We start from the raw sequence: 22143 nt of genomic DNA, 5'->3' as shown, positions 1-22143 counted from the left end.
TTATTTCCCAGGTTTCAAATGCCATGTGACGTGACATGTGTCCTTCATCACTGAATGTGGGGCATGTGCTCAATGTGGGTTTGTGGTGCTGCTACATACTGTAATACGGTCAAAAACCTAGCAAGAAATTCAATTACTTCAGAATAAGATAGGATACAGTGATGCTAAATTCACGCATGTCTGTAGTGCAAAAGTGAGAGTTTGGTATGTAAGTTAACGCTCCATCTGGTGTCATGCATCAGCATATTTTTCAAGTTGGTAAGCCTTCGTGTGAAAACTCTAGGTGGTTTCTTGTGCTTTCCGTCATCAATTATTGATAAGCTCCCCTGTACTGTCAACTGTGTCCTTATGTTTCCACATCTTTACAGAGCAGAATGCACCTACTTCATTAATGTACTGTAATGTCTCTTCTGCTCATTAAAGGCCCACTGTGTTCAGCTTTTGTTTTCCAGGTCATACATCTTTCTGCTGAAACGTGCTTCATAGATGTAAATGTGCAATACTGTGGAAAACACCTGATGTGAACGTTTTGTTTTTGTTTTTTCACTAACCCGAGCCATTTTTTTGCTCCCATCTAGAGTCTGGATGGAAATGTAGTGGTGAGGAGTGATGCTCGTGTGTCCTCTCTCACTTTGAAGTATGTCAAGTATACAGATGCAGGCCAGTATCTCTGCACAGCTCGCAGTGCCATTGGAGAGGACGATCAGCTGGCGTACCTAGAGGTTCGCTGTAAGTATTTGCGTCCTCCTTAATCAAAGTGTTTGGGCCTAAGATATTTCTTGTAAATGCTAGTCCTTCACCCCTTATGACTGAACAAAATAGGCATTCCCTGTATATGAAAAGCTCTTGTTTGCAGATAGTTTCAGCTGAATTTCTTGTTTCCTAGATGCTCCTAAGATACATGGTGCAGTGGCAGTGTATACCTGGGAGGGAAATCCAGTGAATATCAGCTGTGAGGTGAAGGCTCATCCCAATGATGTTTCCATTGTTTGGCTGAGAGATGGACTGCAGCTCCCCAACTCCAACACCACCAACATCAAAATCTTCAGAACTCCCACGACCAGCTACCTGCAGGTACAAACACATCAAAAACCAAGGCTTACTCTTGATAAAATAAATGTACACATACACAGTCTTTTAACATTTACACACACACACAAACACACATCCCCCCGTGTGTCATCAAGATTTCATGACTATAGACTTGAAGTGAGGGTTTTCTTTCAGCTCCATTCTGTAAAAATCAAATGAATAATTCAGCAGCAGGAGAGCTCACAGCCACACATAAAAATAGGCTACTCTAATGGACAAACAAAAAGGTCACCTTCAGAGTGTTTGACACACAAGTTTGTTCATCTGTTTTGGTACACTGCCCTTCATATATTTGCTGTTTTTTTCTCTCTCTCCCTCTCTTTTTTTCCTCCTCTAGGTAACCCCCGAGTCTGAAAATGACTTTGGGAGCTATAACTGCACCGCTTCTAATGAGATGGGCACAGAGTCCAAGGAGTTCCTGCTCATTCAAGCCGGTCAGTGATGATACTGTGATTCAAAATCCTCTATCCTTCAAAATTTACATTTCATGTTTATGTCTGCTTTTTTTAGGATGGTCAAAATATGTAGTATTGATGATGGGAAGAGAGTTTATGTAAGATGTACATATTCAATAATTGCTCAAAGGGGACCTGTCATGGTCATTTCCATCCATTTATTCATTTCCATCCATTTATTTTGTCCATTTAAGTGTGGGGCTCAATGTGAGTATCTGAATATCCAGAAGCCTGGGCACAGCCTTGTGTATTTAGGATAAATAAATAATTTGTAGTTGAGGTAAATATCATTGTCTCACACAAATTAAATTGAGTCCAACAGGGTTTTTCTGGCCCCAGGAGATTTTTCACTACCATTTTTCATACCTAAACTACATTCGACCAAAACATCCGGCACAATCTAGGATTACACAGAGCAGTGTTCACATGATAAACTTAAATGAAAAGACAATGCAACCAGCATGAAACAATTTAACATTGCTTCCCTCTGGTTGTTAAGAGAACAGATCTGAGCTTTTCACTTTGTACATTACAGAAACATATTATTGAGCACATCCAGAATTTTACTGTGGTCCCACCAGCAGATAGCATGGACTGTACATTTACTGTACCAGCACATTAGACAAACAGAGCAGAGAGCAGTGAGAGACTGCCATAATGTCAAGAAAATGAAAAATTTCAATTTACAACTGTGCTCACAACAGCGTGTGTGAACTTGGATATGAAATAGAGAGTGCAGTGGTGGCTGAAACAGAATAAGACTCTGATCAACTGCTTAACGATGACAGGACTGTTTATGATGAAGAAATAGTTAATTATTCTGAAATTAGATACATAAAAAAGTCTCTGTTTCAACTTGGTCTTCTTATTTTATTCAGTACCAAGTACTTGAAATGTTTGAACATTCAGTTATTTTCCTCGAGCGTTCATCATTGGAAGCTGACGCAGGATCAGCTGTTATTTACATCACTTTGTCATAGGCACATTGAAATACTTTTCCCACCTTCGTTTTTTTCTCAGAAAGAATCGTGTAAATATGCAATATTCAGAGCAAGAGAAATGGCATGACTCATAAATCAGAAATGTCATACTAAGATGAAGCAGATTTTACATGTAATTTGGAGTCATTAAGAGCTGCGAGCTCATGCTGTAAGTGTAATGGAACAATGGAGTATGACGGCGTTGGCGTGCTGCAATCTAACAGGTTTTGTTGTAATCACACTGCATTTCCTCCATTTACCAGAGGTGCCATCAGCACCATCCATTGGTGAGGTGAGACCCTTTTCCACCACCGCACAGCTCCAGTTTGAGGAACCCGAGTCCACTGGAGGCGTTCCTGTGCTAAGGTACAAGGTGGAGTGGAGGACGCAGCACAGGGGCAGCTGGATGCACAAGGTGTTCGAGATGCAAGATGGTAAGAACACAAATTGAAACAAATATGTTAAAAATTATGTTTCGATACTTTTTGTGATTTTATGGTAGTTGTCTTCAAACACATTACATTTTATCTTAGTGCAGATACTCTTGATTAAATGTCTTCCCAAAGCAGAGAAAAAATGAATGAAAATCCTGATAAGAAATAAATGACATTATACTTCTCTCAACATGGTAGGTGAGAAACAGCTGTCAGTTCGTCCTGCTTTTGTCTACGTCTGGTTTTAGACCTTTTAGACCATCGCTAAATAGATTTATCTGTTGTTTAAACATTGTCTGAGTGAAATGAGAATTGCTCTAATCACTGTGTACTTGTGATGGAATTAATTATGCATGTATTGTCGGAACAAGGGATGTGTTTGTTTAACCGCTAATCAAAATTATCAAGGTGTTCTCAGCAGGGATTGCTCTGCCTCTGATATATTGTAACAGGCTCCATCAGTGAGGTGACTATCATGGGCCTGAAGCCAGACACCAGCTACGAAGTAAAGTTGTCAGCTATCAACGGCAAGGGTGAAGGTGAAGGCAGTCCCGCTGAGTTCTTCAAGACAGAGCCTGTCCGTAAGTGGCGCAAGTAGCACACTTTACTGCTTTCTATAGAGCCCTTATCGGCCTTTTTGACCTCTGTCAACACAAACACATTACTTTAGGCCCCTCTGGAAGAAGCACTTTTCTGTCCCATTACTGATCTAAAAATTCATTGAAGAGTAAAGTTTCTCAGCTGCTGGACTGCGACACTCAAGTCAGACTATTTGGACAGAATCACAAAAGCTTCCAACAGAGTCTTTTCAGCCTGAAGCCCTTTTCTCTTTGTCCAGGAGTAAAACTAATAACAGGAACTGAGTCACTTGTCGGGAATCTGAATTTAAATCTAAATTTAAATTTCACTGACCCTGATGTTTTGCTTACTTAGTTATTCCATGGAGGGACCTTGAAATTTAAGGGAACATTGCTATTTTACACATGAAATTGCACTTTGATTTCATCACAGATTAACACTTGAATCTAATCGCACAATAATTTAAAATCCACAGTTTTGCAGCTCTTTATTGGGCTCATTATGCGCTTGCAGACCATGAATTAAAGTGTGAAACAGCAAGTTATTCTTTGGTTGTTAAAATACCAGCCTTGTGGTGAGTCTGTAACTCATTACTTAGTTTTTAGCCCCCCCTATTGGTTGGGGAGGACCAGTTATAGGATCAGAAACAGCTATCCTCCGATGGATTCACATTGAATATGACTCATTATTGATTCCACTTTTGTTCATAATTGTCTGCATGCTGTTCACATTCACACACTTTTTTTCTATAATTTTAATAATCAATTTTTATCCATTTGCCATCATCTGTCTGTTGTATCCATCAGGCCACACTCACAAAAGTAAGCAATTTATCTCTTTTTATTTAGCGCTTAGTTAAACTTGAATCATTAATGCATTAGATGTTTTGCAGTTCTCTTTATCAGTATTAAATCTAATAAGTATAGCTTTGGAGTAATTTGTAGAGGATCATCTTACCCGTTCCAGTTTCGCTTTGGATTAGTTTGTTCTAACCCTGTTTCTCTGTTGTTTGACACCCACAGTCCACCTTAACTGTTCTAAGAGATTTCCTACTGTTCAACACACTATATATGACAAGATCTAAAATAAACCCAAAACAAGGACAATAAGGGGAACACTGCTTTAAAAAAAAATCTGTTAGATACCAGACAAAGGCATTTAGGATTTTTAACATTTTTTTTTAAATATAGTAATTTATTACCCTGAACCAACAATGTTTGATGTATGTTTAGTTGATAATCACAGACCAATTGGGTTATCTGGGGGGGAAAGTCAGTTGGAATTTTGCCATGAAATATGATTATGTTTCATTTCATGCCACTTTTGAAGTTGTGAATCTTCTCTGCCTCATTCTGCTGCCAAACTTAAATGAGACTGTCATTAAAGAAATTGTCATAGTTCTGACAGACTGTACCAAAAAAAGAGCAGGAAATGAGTCTTGGTAAACTCTTCAGTGAAGTGTTATTACAGACTCAAGTAGTCATTTGTGCAGACAGCTGATTCTTATTGCCTAATATATTCTCTTTTATGTCCCTAGACGGCATTTTTCATTTTTTCGCTGAAGACACAGGTTTGTTCTGTAGTGAGGATAATAGAAGATTAGATTTTACTGCTGTAGCTGTTTCTTCCCCTACAGGATAGCCCCATCACCCTAATCATCCTAAACTCCTCTGTCTGTAGATTTTGTTTCACCTGCATCGCATGACTTAACAGCTGAGTTATCCAAGTATGAATATCAATATCATTTTGATTAGCAGCTTGTGAATTGATTTGCTTTATGACAGTATCATGAATTAATGCCAAATCTCTGCATTTCAAAAGCTGTACATATCCCCTCTGGCTCTAGCTATTTGGTGTAATTTGGGGATGTTTACATTTGGATTAGGTCCATCAGCATTGATTAATCAGTTGCCTTGAAATTTACCAAGCCTCTAAAGCCAAGAGGATAAAGCTGTTAGATGTCTATTGCATTTTTCCCATTGAGAACTCAAACAGAGGAATTTCTGTGCTCAGATGTTGTGTATATCAGTATGAATAGCTCTGTTGTGACGTCTCTGTTTTAGGTTGTCTCTGGCCCATTTAAATTCTGTTGTCCTCTACCTGTATCTAAGTTGTGTTGTATGTTATGTCTTCTATGTCCCTTTTCTTCTTTCATCCACTCACATGTGCATTTCATGTGACTGTTATTTGACTTGCATGGTGCTGATGACCCACTCCGCTCAGAAGAAGGTAACTTGTTGCAGATTTTTGAGAGAAGATTCCTAACCGTAACCGGAGAATCCCACAATTAAACAACAATCCCACAATTAAACAACACATTAATTGCGTCGATGCAATCATGTAACACATGTCTACCTCAGCCATATTAATAAAGTCATGTAGACATTTTCCTCTGCAGGATAAATGAAGGAGAGCCAGAGCTGCCGCCACTGTAATATATAACAGTCAAGAGTGTTTAATATCAGCATCACTTGGCTGGTTTTGATATCCCACTACCTGAGGGGTGTTACCCCTCCCCCTTACAGGATGTTTACTGTAAATTGGGTGTGTAGTAATAAATACTTCCCTCTGTTTACAAGATAATCATAATCAGTGTCCTCACACCCTCCCACAGGATATGGCCCTTATAGCAATTTGCTCTGGTTCTCAATCAATGGCTACCAGTAATCCTGCTACAATATATCCTTCATATTGTTCATCATTGACCTTAGTCTGAACATCATCAGGCTCAATCCACTAACATGAACTGACAAATAAGGGGATGGAAAGCACGAAATAATTCACCCCTGTTAACAAACACGGGGGCACGTCTTTCTTGTTGACTACTAGGTCTATGTTTTGTGGCGATTTCATCACAGTAGACAAGTAGAAACCTGTACATTGGTCTATTCAAAACGGTTTGTAAACAGTCGTCACGTCCTGCGTTTGGCCACAACCAAGAAGAAATAGCAAGGTAGCTAGCCTTATCCTGCTAGCGGAAGGTGGTCACTAATGGAAACTGTGTGTGGACCGCCATTTGGTCCCAAAAAGACTAAACTTAATTTTGACGTCCGTGATAAGACGGACGAATGTGTTCGTCTGAAGATGACAGACGATAATAATTTAGTAGGCTACCTGTCACCTGCGTTATATCCAACTGTGATTATGTATGAGGAACAGATGGGGCGTCCTCTTGGGCAGGTAACTGCGAAAATGCAGGTGTCATTGGTGTCACTTTAAATGTATTGTTTTCTAACCATAATTTATTTGTAAAGTGTTTTTCTTTCTCTCAAGGCTTGAGGTGAAAGGCTTATCTCTGGCTCTGTAAGGTTTCGCCCCAGATTCTTCTGATTTAGTGGCACCACCCACAGCTTGAAGACGTGTATCCGCGGCGATTTTTAACGTCTTTAGACCAAATTGGCACAAAGAGACGTAACGCGGACGCCAAATAGACGCTCTGAACCAAACAGGGATCCGTAGAAATCAGACATGTTAAACATTTAGGCTACTTGCATTGAAGTTACTCACATAAGGAGGCGGAGAAAAGTCAGTTATGGTCATGATTTGAGTTGGTAGTATCCTTGGCTAGTCCTCTTGTGCTCTGGTGTAGCATTTTAGTCGAAGAAGAACATGGTTTCTGCCACAGGGGCTTTCTTGAAGGGTGCAAAAAAAAAAAAAAAAAAGGGTGCCTTCACCTGGACGCTGTTCATTGCGCCGCCGTGGTATCACACGTGTGGGCGGTGCCTGTGGTTTTTAAATGTGGGGTGGGTCAGCTGTTCAACAGGAAGTGTCACTCTGCAGTCTGCACTAATACGCACGCGTACATGCCGCATAGTTCACACCCCACGTGTCATGATGGTAGTTGTGGTGGCGCAGGCGCTTGCAGAAGGCCATAGATATCTATGGCAGAAGGCGGCCAAAGGGGCGGAAAATTATAAGCTCCGCTGCAGATGTGTCCATTTAGGCTCATTTACATAACCTTGAGCTTCTCTCAACTTCAAATTGACGCTCTGGTCGCCTGCATCGCGCCGCTCGCCGCATATGAACGTCTGCCGGCTCATGACGCTTTTGGTGTGAATGCACAGGGTATATCATAAGAAGCAAAAAAAACAAAACAAAAAAAAACTTGGATGGGGTTTGTGGCTTTGTTTTCTGTTCGAGGCGCCATTCCCTCATGATATCTTTATATCTAAAATAGTTGTGTTCTGGCATTGTCTCAACTCCCATGACAAATTAAGCCAAATTTGAAAATGTATTGTTAGTTGTATGTACAGTACCAGTAGTTGTATGCAAATTACACATACACTTTGCGAGCAGTGATATATAACCCTTTACACTGAGGCCGTGTTTGATGCTGGTTGAATGTCAGTTTGTAATTTTGTACCAACTGAATGTCACTCAGCAACTGGGACTGAATCAGATAAGCATGTGGCTGTGTGTCATTTGGTAATTAGTCAGACTTGAGACATACCATCTTGAGGCAAGTGATTAAGAAGGACAAGTGACCTTAACGGACAACAACAAACAGAGCAGCCTGTTTCAGACTTCAGACTTTCTTCAGGTTTCTAATGAAGGTTTTTTTTTACTCCCATTGCACAATTTTAAAGGTGGACTGTCAGATCATGCGTCTAAAACATCTTTTAAGAAAATAACACATCTCTGCATTTTTTAAATGAGCCTCTGCATTGCTTTTGTGTGCCTGTAGGGAATCCCAATCCGCCTAAGCTTGAAGGGATACTCCAACCTAAAGGCAACTCCCTCAAAATCAGCTGGATCAAGCAAGATGATGGTGGTTCACCCATCCTACATTATCTTGTCCGCTACAAACCCGTGAGTATGCTAATTAGAGTTGACGATTCAACTAAATGAACCACTTTGATAGTTGTAGCCATAATTTCTTAAATAGAAATGCCAACAGCCCCTCACGCGTAAATATTTGCTGGTGTTCATAGCCTTTTTTGATAGTAAACTGGGCTTAGGATAGTTTTTCATATACATATAACACTCAGTTAAAACTTGATTGGCAGACTAACCATAAATCAAAATAATGAAAGTCAGCTCTAAAATTGTTCATCTAAACGTCATGTTGATGCACATATAATAGAAAGAATCAGCCGATAAACTGAATAGCTGACAGCCAGAAAATCAATTCTGCATCATATTAAAATGAACCCTCTTTGGGTTTGCACTGTTGGTTGGACAAAGGAAGGACTTAACTGTGAGCTTGAAAATATCTCCTTGAAAAAATTTTTATTTTCTGATGTTTTATGGACCAAGTGACTAATCAATTGTTGAGCAAAACAAAGACATGTAGACTAATTCAAATGTAAACAAATGTTCATAGTGAATATCTATCTGTGTGCCCTCAGATACAAGCGTCAGAGTGGAAACCTGAAATCCGACTGCCCAGCGGCAGCGAGTATGTGGTTCTCAGTGGACTGGAGTGGGATACAGAGTACAGTGTGTATGTGGTGGCAGAGAATCAGAAGGGCAAGTCACAGCCAGCAACCATGTCCTTCAGGACGTCCACAGAGCCAGAGGCCATCCCAGGTACCCTCCCTCAGTTCACTCATCTTTAAATGGAACTAAACAGCCAGAAAACTGAGGAGCCAAACTCAAAGCTCAAATGCAAAGCATCACATTCTATTTTTACCTCTCTAGCTCTGAAAGGTGAATGACAACTAAATAAATCTACGAAAAAAAAAGATTTCCTGGACAGCGATGAGCCAGAAATGATTTTCCGGCTGAATTTTCTCACTTTAAAGTTTTGACAGCCCTTGCTAAATGAGCTTGAGTTGGTGCTCACAGAACTGGGACAGGCACTTTCCACAGAGGATGAAATTATTTCCTCTCAATGGTTGTACAGTAGTTTTTCTTTAGCTTTGTTTACTGTTAAAATAGAAGCAGAGTTAATAGTTTGTCCTTTTGTAGAGGCCTCCTTTAAATTGACCCTCAATAACCACGGATTAACTCTGCTGCAACTGAGGTTTACTAAATGTACATTAATCACACAGCCTGTTAGATTCCCTGTAGGTGCAAGAAGCTGTCGAGCGCTTTGCCGAAACATCGCAACTCGAACCATTATGTCTTCCTCTCACTTCTCTTCTAATTCATTTTTCAATCTAAAACATTTCCCACTCACCCACCACTGAGTCACCTTTGAGTCAACATGTAGTTTTCCCCTTTGTGCTGTGCTTTTGCTTTGATGTGTTGCTGTATTTTTTTCTCCCGTGATACAATTTTTTCCACTTTTGGTTTTCAGACCTGACACATTTTCACTTTCTCTCTTCCTCTGTTTTCCCTACCCTTCTCTTTTTTTCCTCTTTGTTTCCCTTCATTCCCTCCCCTGTATTCGTCCTTTATTCTCTCTCTATCCCCTCTCTGAATGTTCCTGCTCTCTTGCCTGGTCCTGGACATTGGTGTGGTGGACCACGTGAACATTTTCGTCCTGACCTGTGTGCATTTTGGTGTGGTCGGGGTTGTGCTGTCCTCCCCCCTCAGCCACTCAGGGCTGCTCATCTGTGACATGCACTTTGGTATCACTCATCTTGTCCCTCATCACTGTACTTCTGCTCTCTTAGTTTTCGTTGGGAAGGCACATCACAACAGTAGCAGAGAGGTTGCCTTTTCTCTGGCCTGGCTGTCTCTCTGGACGATTTCACTCTTTAAACAGACTTTGCCCGTGACAGACGCGTCTCTGTTATGGGTGAGAAAAGGGTGCTGTATAGCTTGAGAACAGACCAGACAGACATGCTGAACCAAAGGCAGTGGAAAACCTCCGCCTCCCACAGATTCACTCTGCTGAACATTAGCACAGCTAGTCATCAGTACTAGTCTACAGAGCAGTGGCAGTTTACAGTAATGAACAATAGTGGAATTGAAATGAGGTTATTTTAAAAATAGATGAAACAGAGTAAAGGCTGAGTGCTGGACCTGCCCGTTTACATAAACACTGTACTATATTCTTTAATTGCTCACAGAATTTTGCATATGTACTTTAAAGGTTTGTAACATTAACGTTTACATAATTAAGAACATAAACGGCTAACTGAAAATGTTTGTAATAATAATGGCACCGTTGATAAGCTGTACACAGAATTATCATCATAAGGAAACTGTTATTTTTGTGCTGATTACTAAGACAAATGTCCAGATATTTCTCGTGCATGTAATGTGTATCAAATGTCATTCAAAATACCTGTTTTTATACATTTATAATTGGAGAGTGCTTTACTCAGCTGTATTTAATTCACTAGCAGACGTTGTTTACATGTTAATTGTTGGCATCACAAGAGTACAGTTTCTCTAAACAGAGAATATTTTAGAGAGTTGACACACTGCAGTCTTCTGCTGGAATTAAAATGGACTTCACATAAACGGTGATGATGCCTCCAAGCTTTTTGTGACATCTGGAAAAAGCCTCACATTGATTTTGTCCACAAAATATCCTTCATGTCTGGATAACTAGCAACACAGTGTACGCTTTGGTTTGCTCTTCTTTCTAATACCAAATAAATGGGTTGAATATATATTTTTAATGGGTTTTTTTTAAAGAGCAGCCTAACCCCAACCCATTTGCATATAAATTCCTCAACAAGCTTCATATTTTAAACAAAGTTGTATAAATATTTGAACACAAGTCAGACAGCAGAGTCTACAAAAACACATCACACTGCATCTAAAATCATGCTGAGACAGCTAGAACCTATCACTGGCCACTGCAGGTGAGTTGTTTCCATGTTACGGAAGTATTTGTGGTAACAGTTGCATGGTTGTTTCTATAAAACTGTCAAGCTGCAGTTGCTTAGTGCTCTCCCTCTCTTGTCTCATGTCTGGCAGATTTGGGTGATGAGGCAGCACTCTCCATGGGCATCATACTCTGGGCAGGGATCCTTGTTGTGGTATTTGTACTCCTGCTGCTGGCGGTGGATGTCACCTGTTACTTTGTCAACAAATGTGGCCTCATTATGTGCCTCTGTGGAAAATCAGGCACCGGCACCAAAGGACACAACCTGGAGGAGGGCAAGGCAGCGTTTATGTGAGTATCAGAGACCAAGCGTATGCGCTTCAATAATCTTTAAATAGTGACCAGTGGCCACATTAAAGGCCCACTTACAGTAAAGGCTTAACTGTGATATGACGAGAATAGGATGGAAGGACAGACAACCTGAAAACATGATGCCCCTGGCCCAGGCTGTCACCGGTGCAGAAGCAGAAAAAATCTACCCAGCAAGTTGAAACATTATCTAACTCGTGCTCTTTACCTCCCTTCAGCAAAACTGCCAAAAGCTACGAGTTAGTAGCAGTAGCTATCGAGTCTTCTCTCATGAAGAAGAAGCAAGTGAAAAATGATTAACGTCTACCCAACGTGTTTGTTGTCCATAAGCTCAATTTGGACAGAAATCAAATAGCAATGCAGCAGAATCAAGATAATAAGATGCTAACCAGGACACAGTGGCCACCAACTTAAAATTTTAGGAGCACAAACAGAAAATATAGCGGCACACACTATAAATCAACTTGCAAAGCAAATATTCACATTTTCTTTTCATTCATGATCCTCACACACCTTGGCCTGACACCTGTAATGACAGATTGCAGATTCTTTGAGTTGCCCCTTCCACATTTCACCAGAAAACAGAAAATCCAATGGCTGCACATGTGCAAGTAGATGAAAGATTTACTTGCACTGTCTCAAATTGTTAAGGGCAAAATGCCCCAATTTAGGGGCAGTCTGGAGCCCTGCTAATTGTTGCTAGGTGTAAATGCACAAAATGTATCAGATACACATCACATGGTTGCACTAACACTAATCTAAATTTGTACCAATCAATCAACCAACCCTGTCTGTTGGATATGTAAACATGGGTTGTTTGCTCACTAGTTCACCAAATTAACTTTATATGAAAATATGATATTTTACAGATTGCAATACTGCCCCCAAGTGTCCAAAAGTCCACAAATATTTCCATATGAGTATGAGCATATCAGTATTTAGAGTAATAAATCTGTGTATTCCAGACATTACATGCATTAGATCAAGTTCTAAACTATCTTGTTGTTGTTTGTACCTCATCTGTTGCACTTATGTACTTTAGTACTTCCCACTTTTCCTAGAAAGCCTTTTCAAGGACTGACATTTAAGATGATTAAGAGTTTCAGCTGAAGGTTTTATGTTTAGGCTGATAAAGCAAGAGATAAATGGAGAAGAGTTTCCCATTAGGAATAAGTGAAGAGTTGTGCCTCAGGAACAACATAATCATGTCTTGTGACGGTCCACTCAGTGAGTATCTAAAAGAACAGGGAAAATACACAAATCAATAACATGGGCCATTAAATGAGATGAAGTTTTTAGAGTGGTTTTCTCCTTCATTGAAAATATGAAGGATGCTCTGTTTAGGTGAGGACCTGAACTAATACACTCATGTTCAGAATAACACAGGTTTAAATCAATTTGAGTGGGAAGTTGCATTGTGTATTGATTTGTGCTACATTCATTGCTGCCAGCTTCTCTAAAATACAGCCACATGGAATAGTTCATGTGTCAGCCAATCAAATATTGAGACAGTCATTGGGTTGAACAGATATCCATTTGGCCTGTAGATATTATGTGTTCTTTCTTGTCTCAAGTCAATCAATGATGTTCTTAATTACAAATTAATCTCGCTGAATCACTCATCTCTTAAATGTCAAAAAATTGTGAAATAAAAGGCAACTTTCTATTGTATGAGAAGACGTCTTCAGATGCTGTGTTTTGTCCACCCAGTAGTCCGTGTACTTTTTTATAATATATGACAATAAATCCTCCCATTTTATGAGCTGAAACCCGAAACATGAAGATTGTTTTCACTGTTTTTGTTTACAAAATTTAGGTGATCATAATCTGTTGTCTGTCATTATTTCTGTCCAACAGAAAAGACGAGTCCAAAGAGCCAATAGTTGAAGTCAGAACAGAGGACGAGTGCACAGCCAATCATAATGCAGCAGGACCCACAGAACCCAACGAAACCACGCCTCTCACAGAGCCAGAGTGAGTAAAAGCTGGCATACAGCACATTGCCTTCTTACTGCTCTGGTCTTTCTAGCTGTCGTACATTGCACTCCACTTCAAAGAATTGTTTTTGTTATTGAACAGGACATTTGACCCTCGAAATTTCCAGAAAAGTTGAGGTCATTCTTGAGTGGAGTCCACTGAACTGTGTTGCTTTTCTGTTTTTACTCCCTTTCAGAGGGATTACTGCACTTTGTGTTTCTTCTCCAGCCTTTGGAGATTTTCTGTCTCATTATCAACAAGGTTGAAGCAATACCAGTTAAAGACACTGAAAGACTGTCACTGTCCTCTTGAGTGTGGTCAACTCATATGAAGTCATTCGACAACCTCAGCAGCCATCTTTCATATCAGCAGTCTGGAAAAATTAGATTATACAGTATGACGTTGTCACTGGTACTGTTTAACCCTTATAGGTGGTTCTGCGTGGTGCTGTAGTTTACTGCAGGAAGACTGGTGCTTTTTTAATACGTTAGTTTTCCCAGTAAGTGTACTATGTGTTGGTGTGTGTATGGGATGTATCCTTTAATGTCCACTCACAGCATGACGCCCTCTTTTTCTGTTTCTTTTTTTCTCACTAGGCTTACTGTAGTAGCTGCTGTTTTTTAGTTGCTTTGTCTGTTTGTGTGAATTTTGAAAGCCAACTAAATCCTCTGCATGCTCTCGTCCGGCCACCCTTCCTCTGTCACAGTCACCCTGGTGTCTAGTCTGTGTGTCTCTGTTCTCTCCCTGCTCTCTCAGGCTGGCGGCTTACACTGCTGCTCTGGCACTGGAAACCCTCTCCTCCGTAGCCACCAACTCTGACACAGCCACTGCAACAATTGACCCTGCTCAGGACAGCCCCTCTAGCGAGACCACTACCCTCACTTGTAGCCTGTCTACCCCGGCCAATGAACCCTCACCCACTCCCATTCCAGCCCCTGCCCCTACTCCAGAGTCCAACGCGACCCTGCCGACTCCTCTTCTCTCGACATCCGCCGTTGAGGCTAAAATGGCCCCCTTAGTAGAACAAAGAGGCAATACTGCCCCAGAAGAACAGGAGAAGAAACTCTCCCCTCCCTGTACACCTGAGTGGACTAAAGCTCAAAAGTCTGGGACACCAATACCACCGAAGCGTAGACACTCTCCCAAACTTGCCGCTCTGAATGCTAAAGGTAGCCCCCCTGTATCTCCACTCGCTACATCTTCCCCAGCGTCCTCTCCCAATCCCGACACCAAGAAACGTGCTCCGGGCCCGCCCGTCGCCAAGGTTCCCAAGCAGCGAGACTTAGCCTTAGACATCCAGACGCCAGCACAAACTGCCTCCACTTTAGCAACCACTGCCCCTCCAAACCCAGACGCTGATTCAAATACCACTGCCCCAGACTCCAGTAGCCTTACTGCCTTTGACACTAACAAGCCTACTGACCAAACGGTTGATAATAACATACCCACTGCCAAAGATGCTGCTACTAGCGCTCCCTCAGCGATCCACAGTGCTTATACAGTCCTGGATGCTAAAAAACCTGCTCCACTTGTTCCAGACTTCCTCTCTCCTCTTCCCGTTACCCCCATCTCTTCTGCTCCCGCCCCCCTCAGTCTAGAGACGCCGATATTTAATGATTTCTTCACAGCTGATCCTGACACGTACGACTTCCTAACCTCTAATTCAGAGTTAGGGTTGACAAACGGGACCGAGAGACCCTCCCTGCCCCCCGCAGACCTTATTAGCTTAGACAGCCCGCCCTCTGCCCCTTTTCTGCCCAATGGAGATGGAGCAGACCTCCCCCCCTCAGGCCCAGTTCTGGAGGCATCAGAGACTCTGGCCAAGACCGCTCCTGTCAACGATGAGTACGGCTCCCTCTAGAGGTTTATCTGTGTGTGGGTGTGTGTGTGTGTGAAGTGTGTGTGTGTGTGCGTGTGTGTGTAATTTGTATGCCCATTCATTCACCACCGCATCTTGCCATTGACCACACAATATGAAATATTGTAATGGTAAACTGTGGTAATGACATTGGGACGATTATCTGTGAGATGTTGTGGTTAGAGGAGTGATATAATGGTTTTGTTTTCTATGCTTGTGTGTGACACTTTTCCATCGTGAGGTCTCTACCGTTGCAACATTCACCACAAGAATAGTTGGGCCCATTTCAGACATGCAGCTCCTTACATAAATGTGAGGGCGGCTTTACCCACCAATCTCATGTTTTTAAAGGTTCCTTGAATAAGAATAAGATTTCTTCAGTCTGAACTGAATGTGCATCATATCAAGTACAGGCTACAGCAGCACAAGGTAATACGTCTCATTCAGCCCTCGTGTTGTAAGGAATGTGTCACTTCAAGGATAAGGCTGGTGAATTCATGTATTTTCCTTAATGTCAACAAATCCCAGTAAAAGGGCCAAACCAGAGTTGATCCTACTAGTTCTTTTTGTGGATTCAAAACCTGATGTGTTCTTGTTCCTTTGAGCTCCATCATTGTCTGAAAGCATTGAAACAAGTAAGTCACATCATTCCACAGGGTGACACAATGAATGTTGGTACTATAGTTTATTTTGAGATGAAGTTCTAAATATTTGTTGATTTTGAAAATAATAAATTATTCAAAATTATAAAATTATCAACATGATTCAAAACTAACTAGTTTTAAATTTCATGTTAGTCTCATTGCTTTGTCTTATTCTATAACATTTTTTTAGGTTTTTGAAGTGTTGGAGGAAGTTCCATGTTTTATATTGGAGATGACAATAATCATGACTTAAAACCCTCTTTAAACAACAATAATCAAACCTGCTGTCTCTTTCACTGTATTTTAAATGTTCATTCCTGCCATCTTCATGGATGATATTATAACTATAGATAAAAGATACAGCTTTACAGCTCACATTATGTGGGCAAATGGAAATAAAATGGGAGTCTGGACTTTGTCTCCTCACAAAGTGTTTGGGCATTGTCTGTCATAATAAAATAGGCATATAATGATTAAATTAATGAGAAAAAATTGGGGGGGGTGGGGGTTGAGTTTGAAAGGACGGGACAAATGCTTACGGTGACTATTAATTAAGCCATCAACGGCAAAATAAGCTGAGAGATCAATCACTGACACAAAACATTCTGCACTCTTTAACTCAGCAGCGCTACCACTCCCCCTCGCGCGCCACATGTCAAATATCACGCAGGCATTGTGGCTCATTCCATAGCAGCCCTGTCATATCTGAATAAAGCCATAACCAACACTTACAGTACTTATGTAAGCCATCACACAGATAGACAAAGCCAGCAATGTCTCACATACCATGTCTGAAATGGGCCTTATTTTAATGACTTAACACTTTGTCTCAGGCAGTAAGTCAATGCCTCTGAGTGTTGCCTAAATCCTCACCAACCCTGCAGCTCCACTAAAGAGAACGGAGGCTAGTCGTGGTGTTTTCCTGCTCCGAGCTGCAGAAGAGACCTAGAAACTGGGCCTCACTGCTTTAACACAAACACGGATATCACAACCACAAGCCCGGGGCTCATTGATTGTCCTATCACAGTCTCTTTGAGGTAGAACTAAACTGATCGATAGACAGTATTTGTTTCAGTTTAGGAATGATTTGTATGGGTATGTCATCTGTTTAATTCTATCTGTCTGTTATCAAGGTGGTGAAGAAATATGTAAGAAGACGTCTGAATACATAGTATCTTCTTACATATTGGGTGAAGATGTCTTTGAGAATAAATGGTTAAACTTGTGTTTAACTAAAGTGCTTGTTTGCTGACAATTTATTTTGCCCGAGATGATTAGATTTCTAATTTTGAACTTTCTCTTTTTTTCCACTGCAGGAAGATTTTTTCTGACGAGAAAGTCAAACTGGAGGGAGCCGAGCTATCAAACACCCTGACGGAGATCGCTGCAGAACACAACAGTGTCATACAGACAAAAGGCACCGAGAGCAAAGCATGATGGGGCAGGGAATCCCCAGCCCGGCCCAAAACATTTTGCAGCAGCAACAAGCAAGAAACACTGCAGGAGTTTTCATTTCCAGTGCCCTTAACTACATATTCAAAACACACGTATCGATTGGTTAGAGCGCACTTTGACTGTGCTTTCATTTCTGCTTTCATCCATGAAATGTTTACTACACCCAAGGAGTCTATCTTTAGGTCATAAGAGACTTATTTTATTTTTTTATTCTTATTTTATTCAACCAATCGGAATGATTAAGAAAATCTCTTATTCTAACGGTTGCTTGGGAAATATATTAAATTAGACTCTACTTTCTATTGTGCTAACATCTTAAATTGCGATTGCACACAGGTATCGGATTATAATGACAAATGTAAAAAACATAACTGACTATATATAGAAATTATTTTTGTTATTTTCATGTTCTACTGCTCAAATGTAAAACTGTTTGCTTTTTTTTGTTTGACTTTTAATTTGTACACTAGTCTCATTAAATAGCTCGTTCTGCATGTCTGACCTGCAAGTGGTTGTACAGTTTTGTTTACAAAGTTTATTGTTTCACTGTCTATTACAGGGATGTTCTATCTCTCACAGATTTATTGGCATTGGTTAAACATGGGCCTGAGTACAAAGTTTGTATTAAAACCATATTTGTTATGGTTTTAAAAATACAGGATTAACCCACAGTGAGCTGCAGGGGGAAAGAGGCTGACAGAGAATCCTACAACACACTGACTGTGCTAAATCTGATCAGATTTCATGATCAAATTTGTTCAGACTGTCACTGCCGTACAACGGTGATAGTTCAAAAATATTCATTAATAAAATGTGTTTGATTAAAAAAGGCAAATCGCTGAATTAAACATTCACAGAAAGACAAGAAATGTAGAACTGCTGATTCTAAGCCAGGGGTTGAAGAACTGTGTGAATGTCTTATGATCTGGAGCTAAATATACACCACATATTTGTTTGGGGGGCAACAACTACGATAGCTATCATTTCTTCCTCACACTGAAGCAGATCAATGGTCTGCCGTCGTGCTTTGGATTGTGCGTTTGAAGCAAAAAATAAATGAAAACTCTCAAAAGCATTTTTGTACTATTTAAAAACTACAAAGATTTATTTTCCATTCCTGCCTGCAAGCTTGTGCACTGTGCCTGTGTGTCAGTAGATTGTCTTGTCATCAGTTTCTATGATAATCTGCATAGCTTTGTTGTGAGAGATTTAGCTTATTCTTTTGATTTAATATATTGTATTATTAGAAGAAAAGTATGATAAATGGACTAATGTTGTCATTATAACACGTGTAGTGTATAAAACTGTCCGTCTCTGGTCACAGCACTATATATTGCCAGCTATAGTGAAGGGAGGTGTTTTGAGCCTTGGCATGAATTCAGTCGGTACTTTATAACGTATAACTACAAGGCAGATAGACGTGCCCGTGTTTGTTTGGGGCAAATAGTTCTCATATTGATTTAATGAGTGTCAGCCTTTGGGGTTTGTTCTGGCATAAATACACATTATTTTTATTTATCTCCCCCAGGTGTTATTCAAGTGTTCTGTAATGTGGTCTTTGAATTTTTTTTAAAAAAATATCATTATTTTAGTTTTTGTCTTTTTGTACAAAAATCACTCACCAAGAGCGACTGCTTGACAAGTGCAGGAAGCAGGGTGGTCCACCTGAGGCAGAGGAACAAAACTTTTTGTAAAAGCTTTAGATAACAGATGTAATGCTGAGAGAAATGAACACAGATTTGTGGTGTATACGAACAAAAAACAAAACAAAGCAAGCTTTACTCACCTTGTACTCCACTGCTGTTATCAGACCACCTTGCTCCCTCATCTCTGGACGCTCCCTTTTGGTTTTATTGGGTCAAACTCAGAACATATCTGTTGTGTACAGTCTGAGTGCTAACCCATTTACAAAATAAAAAAATGGTTTCCGAATCTAATTTTGTCCTGGCCCATTTTTTCATTAGATTCAATTACTTTCCCCCACTTTCTTCTAATCGTGTCCTTAGCATGTAGTGACATGTTTTTACCACTAGATGTCGGCAACCACCTGTTTTTAGATTGCCTTTTTTGTTTTCGCCATGTCATGGACACATGACTATTTACAGAAAGGTTACAGTGCAAACAGGTTGTGTTGGGGCCGGGAATTCCTCGGGCTACTTGTTCAGAAAGATGGGGAACAAACAAACACGTGTTACATAACACATGTTTGTGTAGGAGTGAAGTTAATACTTCTAGGCTAGGATGTCAAAATACTATGTACCCGTGAGGACTTGATATTTTCAGCTGTGGCATTACCCCCCTCATCGGTCCCTCTAGTGTGACATGAACCCGTAAACCGGTGCCGTGTCAACAAAGTGTCAACAACCACAGCGGCCAGCACTGACCCGGCACGGCATCCTGTTTCAGGCGAAACACTGACAGACTGTCCCCTCTCCCCCACTTCATTTTTCCGCTCTTTCATTTGAAACAACTGCTTTCATCTGCACTAACAGGCGTCTGCTCCTTATTTCAGGGCTATACGGAGCGGTCCCCGCCGTCATAGCCCGATTGTGGTTCAGATGCCCGGTAGATGTCTCTGATTGCAGTCTTGATGGAGAGACGAGGAGCAGAGGGCGATCATTTAGAGCCGTGACGTCTCCCCGTTGGTGATTTGCAGCCAGTCAAGGCAGCAGCAGGTAGCCGCCATGATACAGGAACTTGGGTGATGTGGCCTTCAAAGTAAAAGGGTAGACGTGAGCAGAAGAGAGGTGAATGGCCAGTACAACAGAGTATTGGAATAAAACATTTGTTTTCATATAGAGCTGTAGATAGCGCCTCTGTAATGTTCTGGACCTTGTAGGGAATTTAATCATCCTTTCATTCAGGTCACTGTAAACTGCTGTAAACATTTGTAAAGTGAAAAAGGTTTACAAAACCCAAAACACTGGTGCATTTGAATTGCAATGTTGTTTTTCTTTGTTTCTTTCTGTTTTAAAGACATAGGCTAGGCTACTTGAATAATAAATAACTGAACACTGTATTGTGCAAAATCTTAAATGACCTACTAGCACCTTCCTTTTTAGGATATAAAGTTTTCAAAAGCTCTTTGTCACACTTTTTTTCCTTCTTCAATATTATAGGTTCTTGAATTTTCACGTTCTCTTTTTCCAGATCCCTTCAAGTCCAGAGATATTTTAGTCCTGCACACAGAGCATGTTCTAGGTCTTCACTGATGTTCAGGTCAAAGGACTGTGTGAGCTGTTCCAAAAGCTTCGGGTCGTGTTTTTTTGAAGTAGTTCATGGTGGAGTTTGATTTCTGCTTTGAACTGCTGTCCTGAAGAAGAGGCCTCTTTTCACTTTCACTTTCCTGACTGACTGCAGGACAGCTGAATCCAGGATTGACTGATATTCAGTGGAATCCATTCATCCCTCTATCTGTGCTATGTTTCCTGCACCAGTGGCTGCTGCACCACCCCAATGAATAATATTTCCACCCCAGTGCTTAACAATTGCCACAGGGGGGTTACTAAGCACTAACTAAGTAGGGTTTCCAACACATTCAATAGTTAGGCTACTGTTTAATTTCCTAATTCTAAGTTCATGAAAAAAACAACCACAACAGCATCAACATCTGGAAAAAAGTCACCTTTGGGTGCTGTTTGCTGCAGGGTTATATTTACATATCTACACCTCATAAATGAAATTTAACAAAATCTGCAATTTCTTTTGCATATAACTCGTAGTAGAGGACACTGCAGAACCACAGCAATACAGTGTTAACATGTTAAATTCCCCATCTGTGGGACAGAAATCCTAGCTTAAAATGGGGTTATGTACACTGAACAAAAATATAACCTCAACACTTTAATTTGCTCCCATTTTTATGAGTCAGTATCTGGTGTGACCACCATTTTGCCTCACACAGTGCAACACATCTCCTTTGCAGAGTTGATCAGGTTGTTGATTGTGGCCTGTGGAGTGTTGGTCGACTCCTCTTCAATGGCTGTGCGAAGTTGCTGGATATTGGCAGGAACTGGTAGCTTGTGTTTGTTGTCCCATAACATACGCCTGCCCATACCATAACCCCATCACCACCATGGGCCACTCGATCCACAACGTTGACATCAGCAAACCGCTCACGCACAAGACGCCATACACCCTGTCTGCCATCTGCCCTGTACAGTGAAGAGAACACCTCTCCAAAGTGCCAGACTCCATCGAATGTGAGCATTTGCCCACTCAAGTCGGTTACAACAACACGTGGTCTGCGGTTGTGAGGACGGTTGGATCGATGTACTGCCAAATTATCTGAAACGCCTTTGGAGACGGCTTATGTTAGAGAAATTAATATTCACATCACGGGCAACAGCTCTGGTGGACATTCCTGAAGTCAGCATGCCAATTGCACGCTCCCTCAAAACCTGTGACATCTGTGGCATTGTGCTGTGTAATAAAACCGCACATTTTAGAGTGGTCTTTTATTGTGGCCAGCCAAATGCACACCTGTGCAATAATCATGCTGTCTAATCAGCATCTTGATATGCCACACCTGTGAGGTGGGATGGATTATCTCGACAAAGGAGAAAGGAGAAGTGCTTACTACAGATTTAGCCCGATTTGTGAACAATATGGGCTCTATGCACAGCTCCACTACT

At 40.8% G+C, this 22143-nt stretch overlaps 2 protein-coding genes across 14 annotated transcripts in view; one reads left to right on the top strand and one right to left on the bottom strand.

The window, feature by feature from the left end:
- ncam1b (neural cell adhesion molecule 1b) overlaps positions 1-19446 on the top strand; it is a 71974-nt gene extending 52528 nt beyond the window's left edge. For 4 of the 13 annotated variants that reach the window (XM_085796177.1, XM_085796174.1, XM_085796175.1 and 1 more), the window contains 12 exons: positions 579-729; positions 887-1074; positions 1430-1526; positions 2791-2961; positions 3414-3542; positions 5078-5110; positions 8225-8349; positions 8889-9069; positions 11359-11557; positions 13433-13549; positions 14309-15397; positions 17371-17875. In XM_085796177.1, the coding sequence (XP_085652303.1) occupies positions 579-729; positions 887-1074; positions 1430-1526; positions 2791-2961; positions 3414-3542; positions 5078-5110; positions 8225-8349; positions 8889-9069; positions 11359-11557; positions 13433-13549; positions 14309-15397; positions 17371-17491 (2601 nt within the window). In that variant the 3' untranslated portion in view covers positions 17492-17875. Of the gene's footprint in view, positions 1-578; positions 730-886; positions 1075-1429; positions 1527-2790; positions 2962-3413; positions 3543-5077; positions 5111-8224; positions 8350-8888; positions 9070-11358; positions 11558-13432; positions 13550-14308; positions 15432-17370 lie in introns of all 13 variants that reach the window. The other 9 variants (XM_085796180.1, XM_085796178.1, XM_085796179.1 and 6 more) reach the window with 4 other exon arrangements.
- Positions 1-22143, bottom strand: part of paf1 (PAF1 homolog, Paf1/RNA polymerase II complex component) — a 384753-nt gene that overhangs the window by 93223 nt on the left and 269387 nt on the right. The gene's annotated exons all lie outside the window — the stretch shown is intronic.

The sequence above is a fragment of the Trachurus japonicus genome, chromosome 13 (genome assembly GCF_045865225.1).
Source record: "Trachurus japonicus isolate A0001 chromosome 13, Traja_1.0".
In the NCBI taxonomy this organism is placed as follows: domain Eukaryota; kingdom Metazoa; phylum Chordata; class Actinopteri; order Carangiformes; family Carangidae; genus Trachurus; species Trachurus japonicus.
Note: the sequence above shows the minus strand (reverse complement) of the source record. Positions and strands in the feature narration are given on the sequence as shown.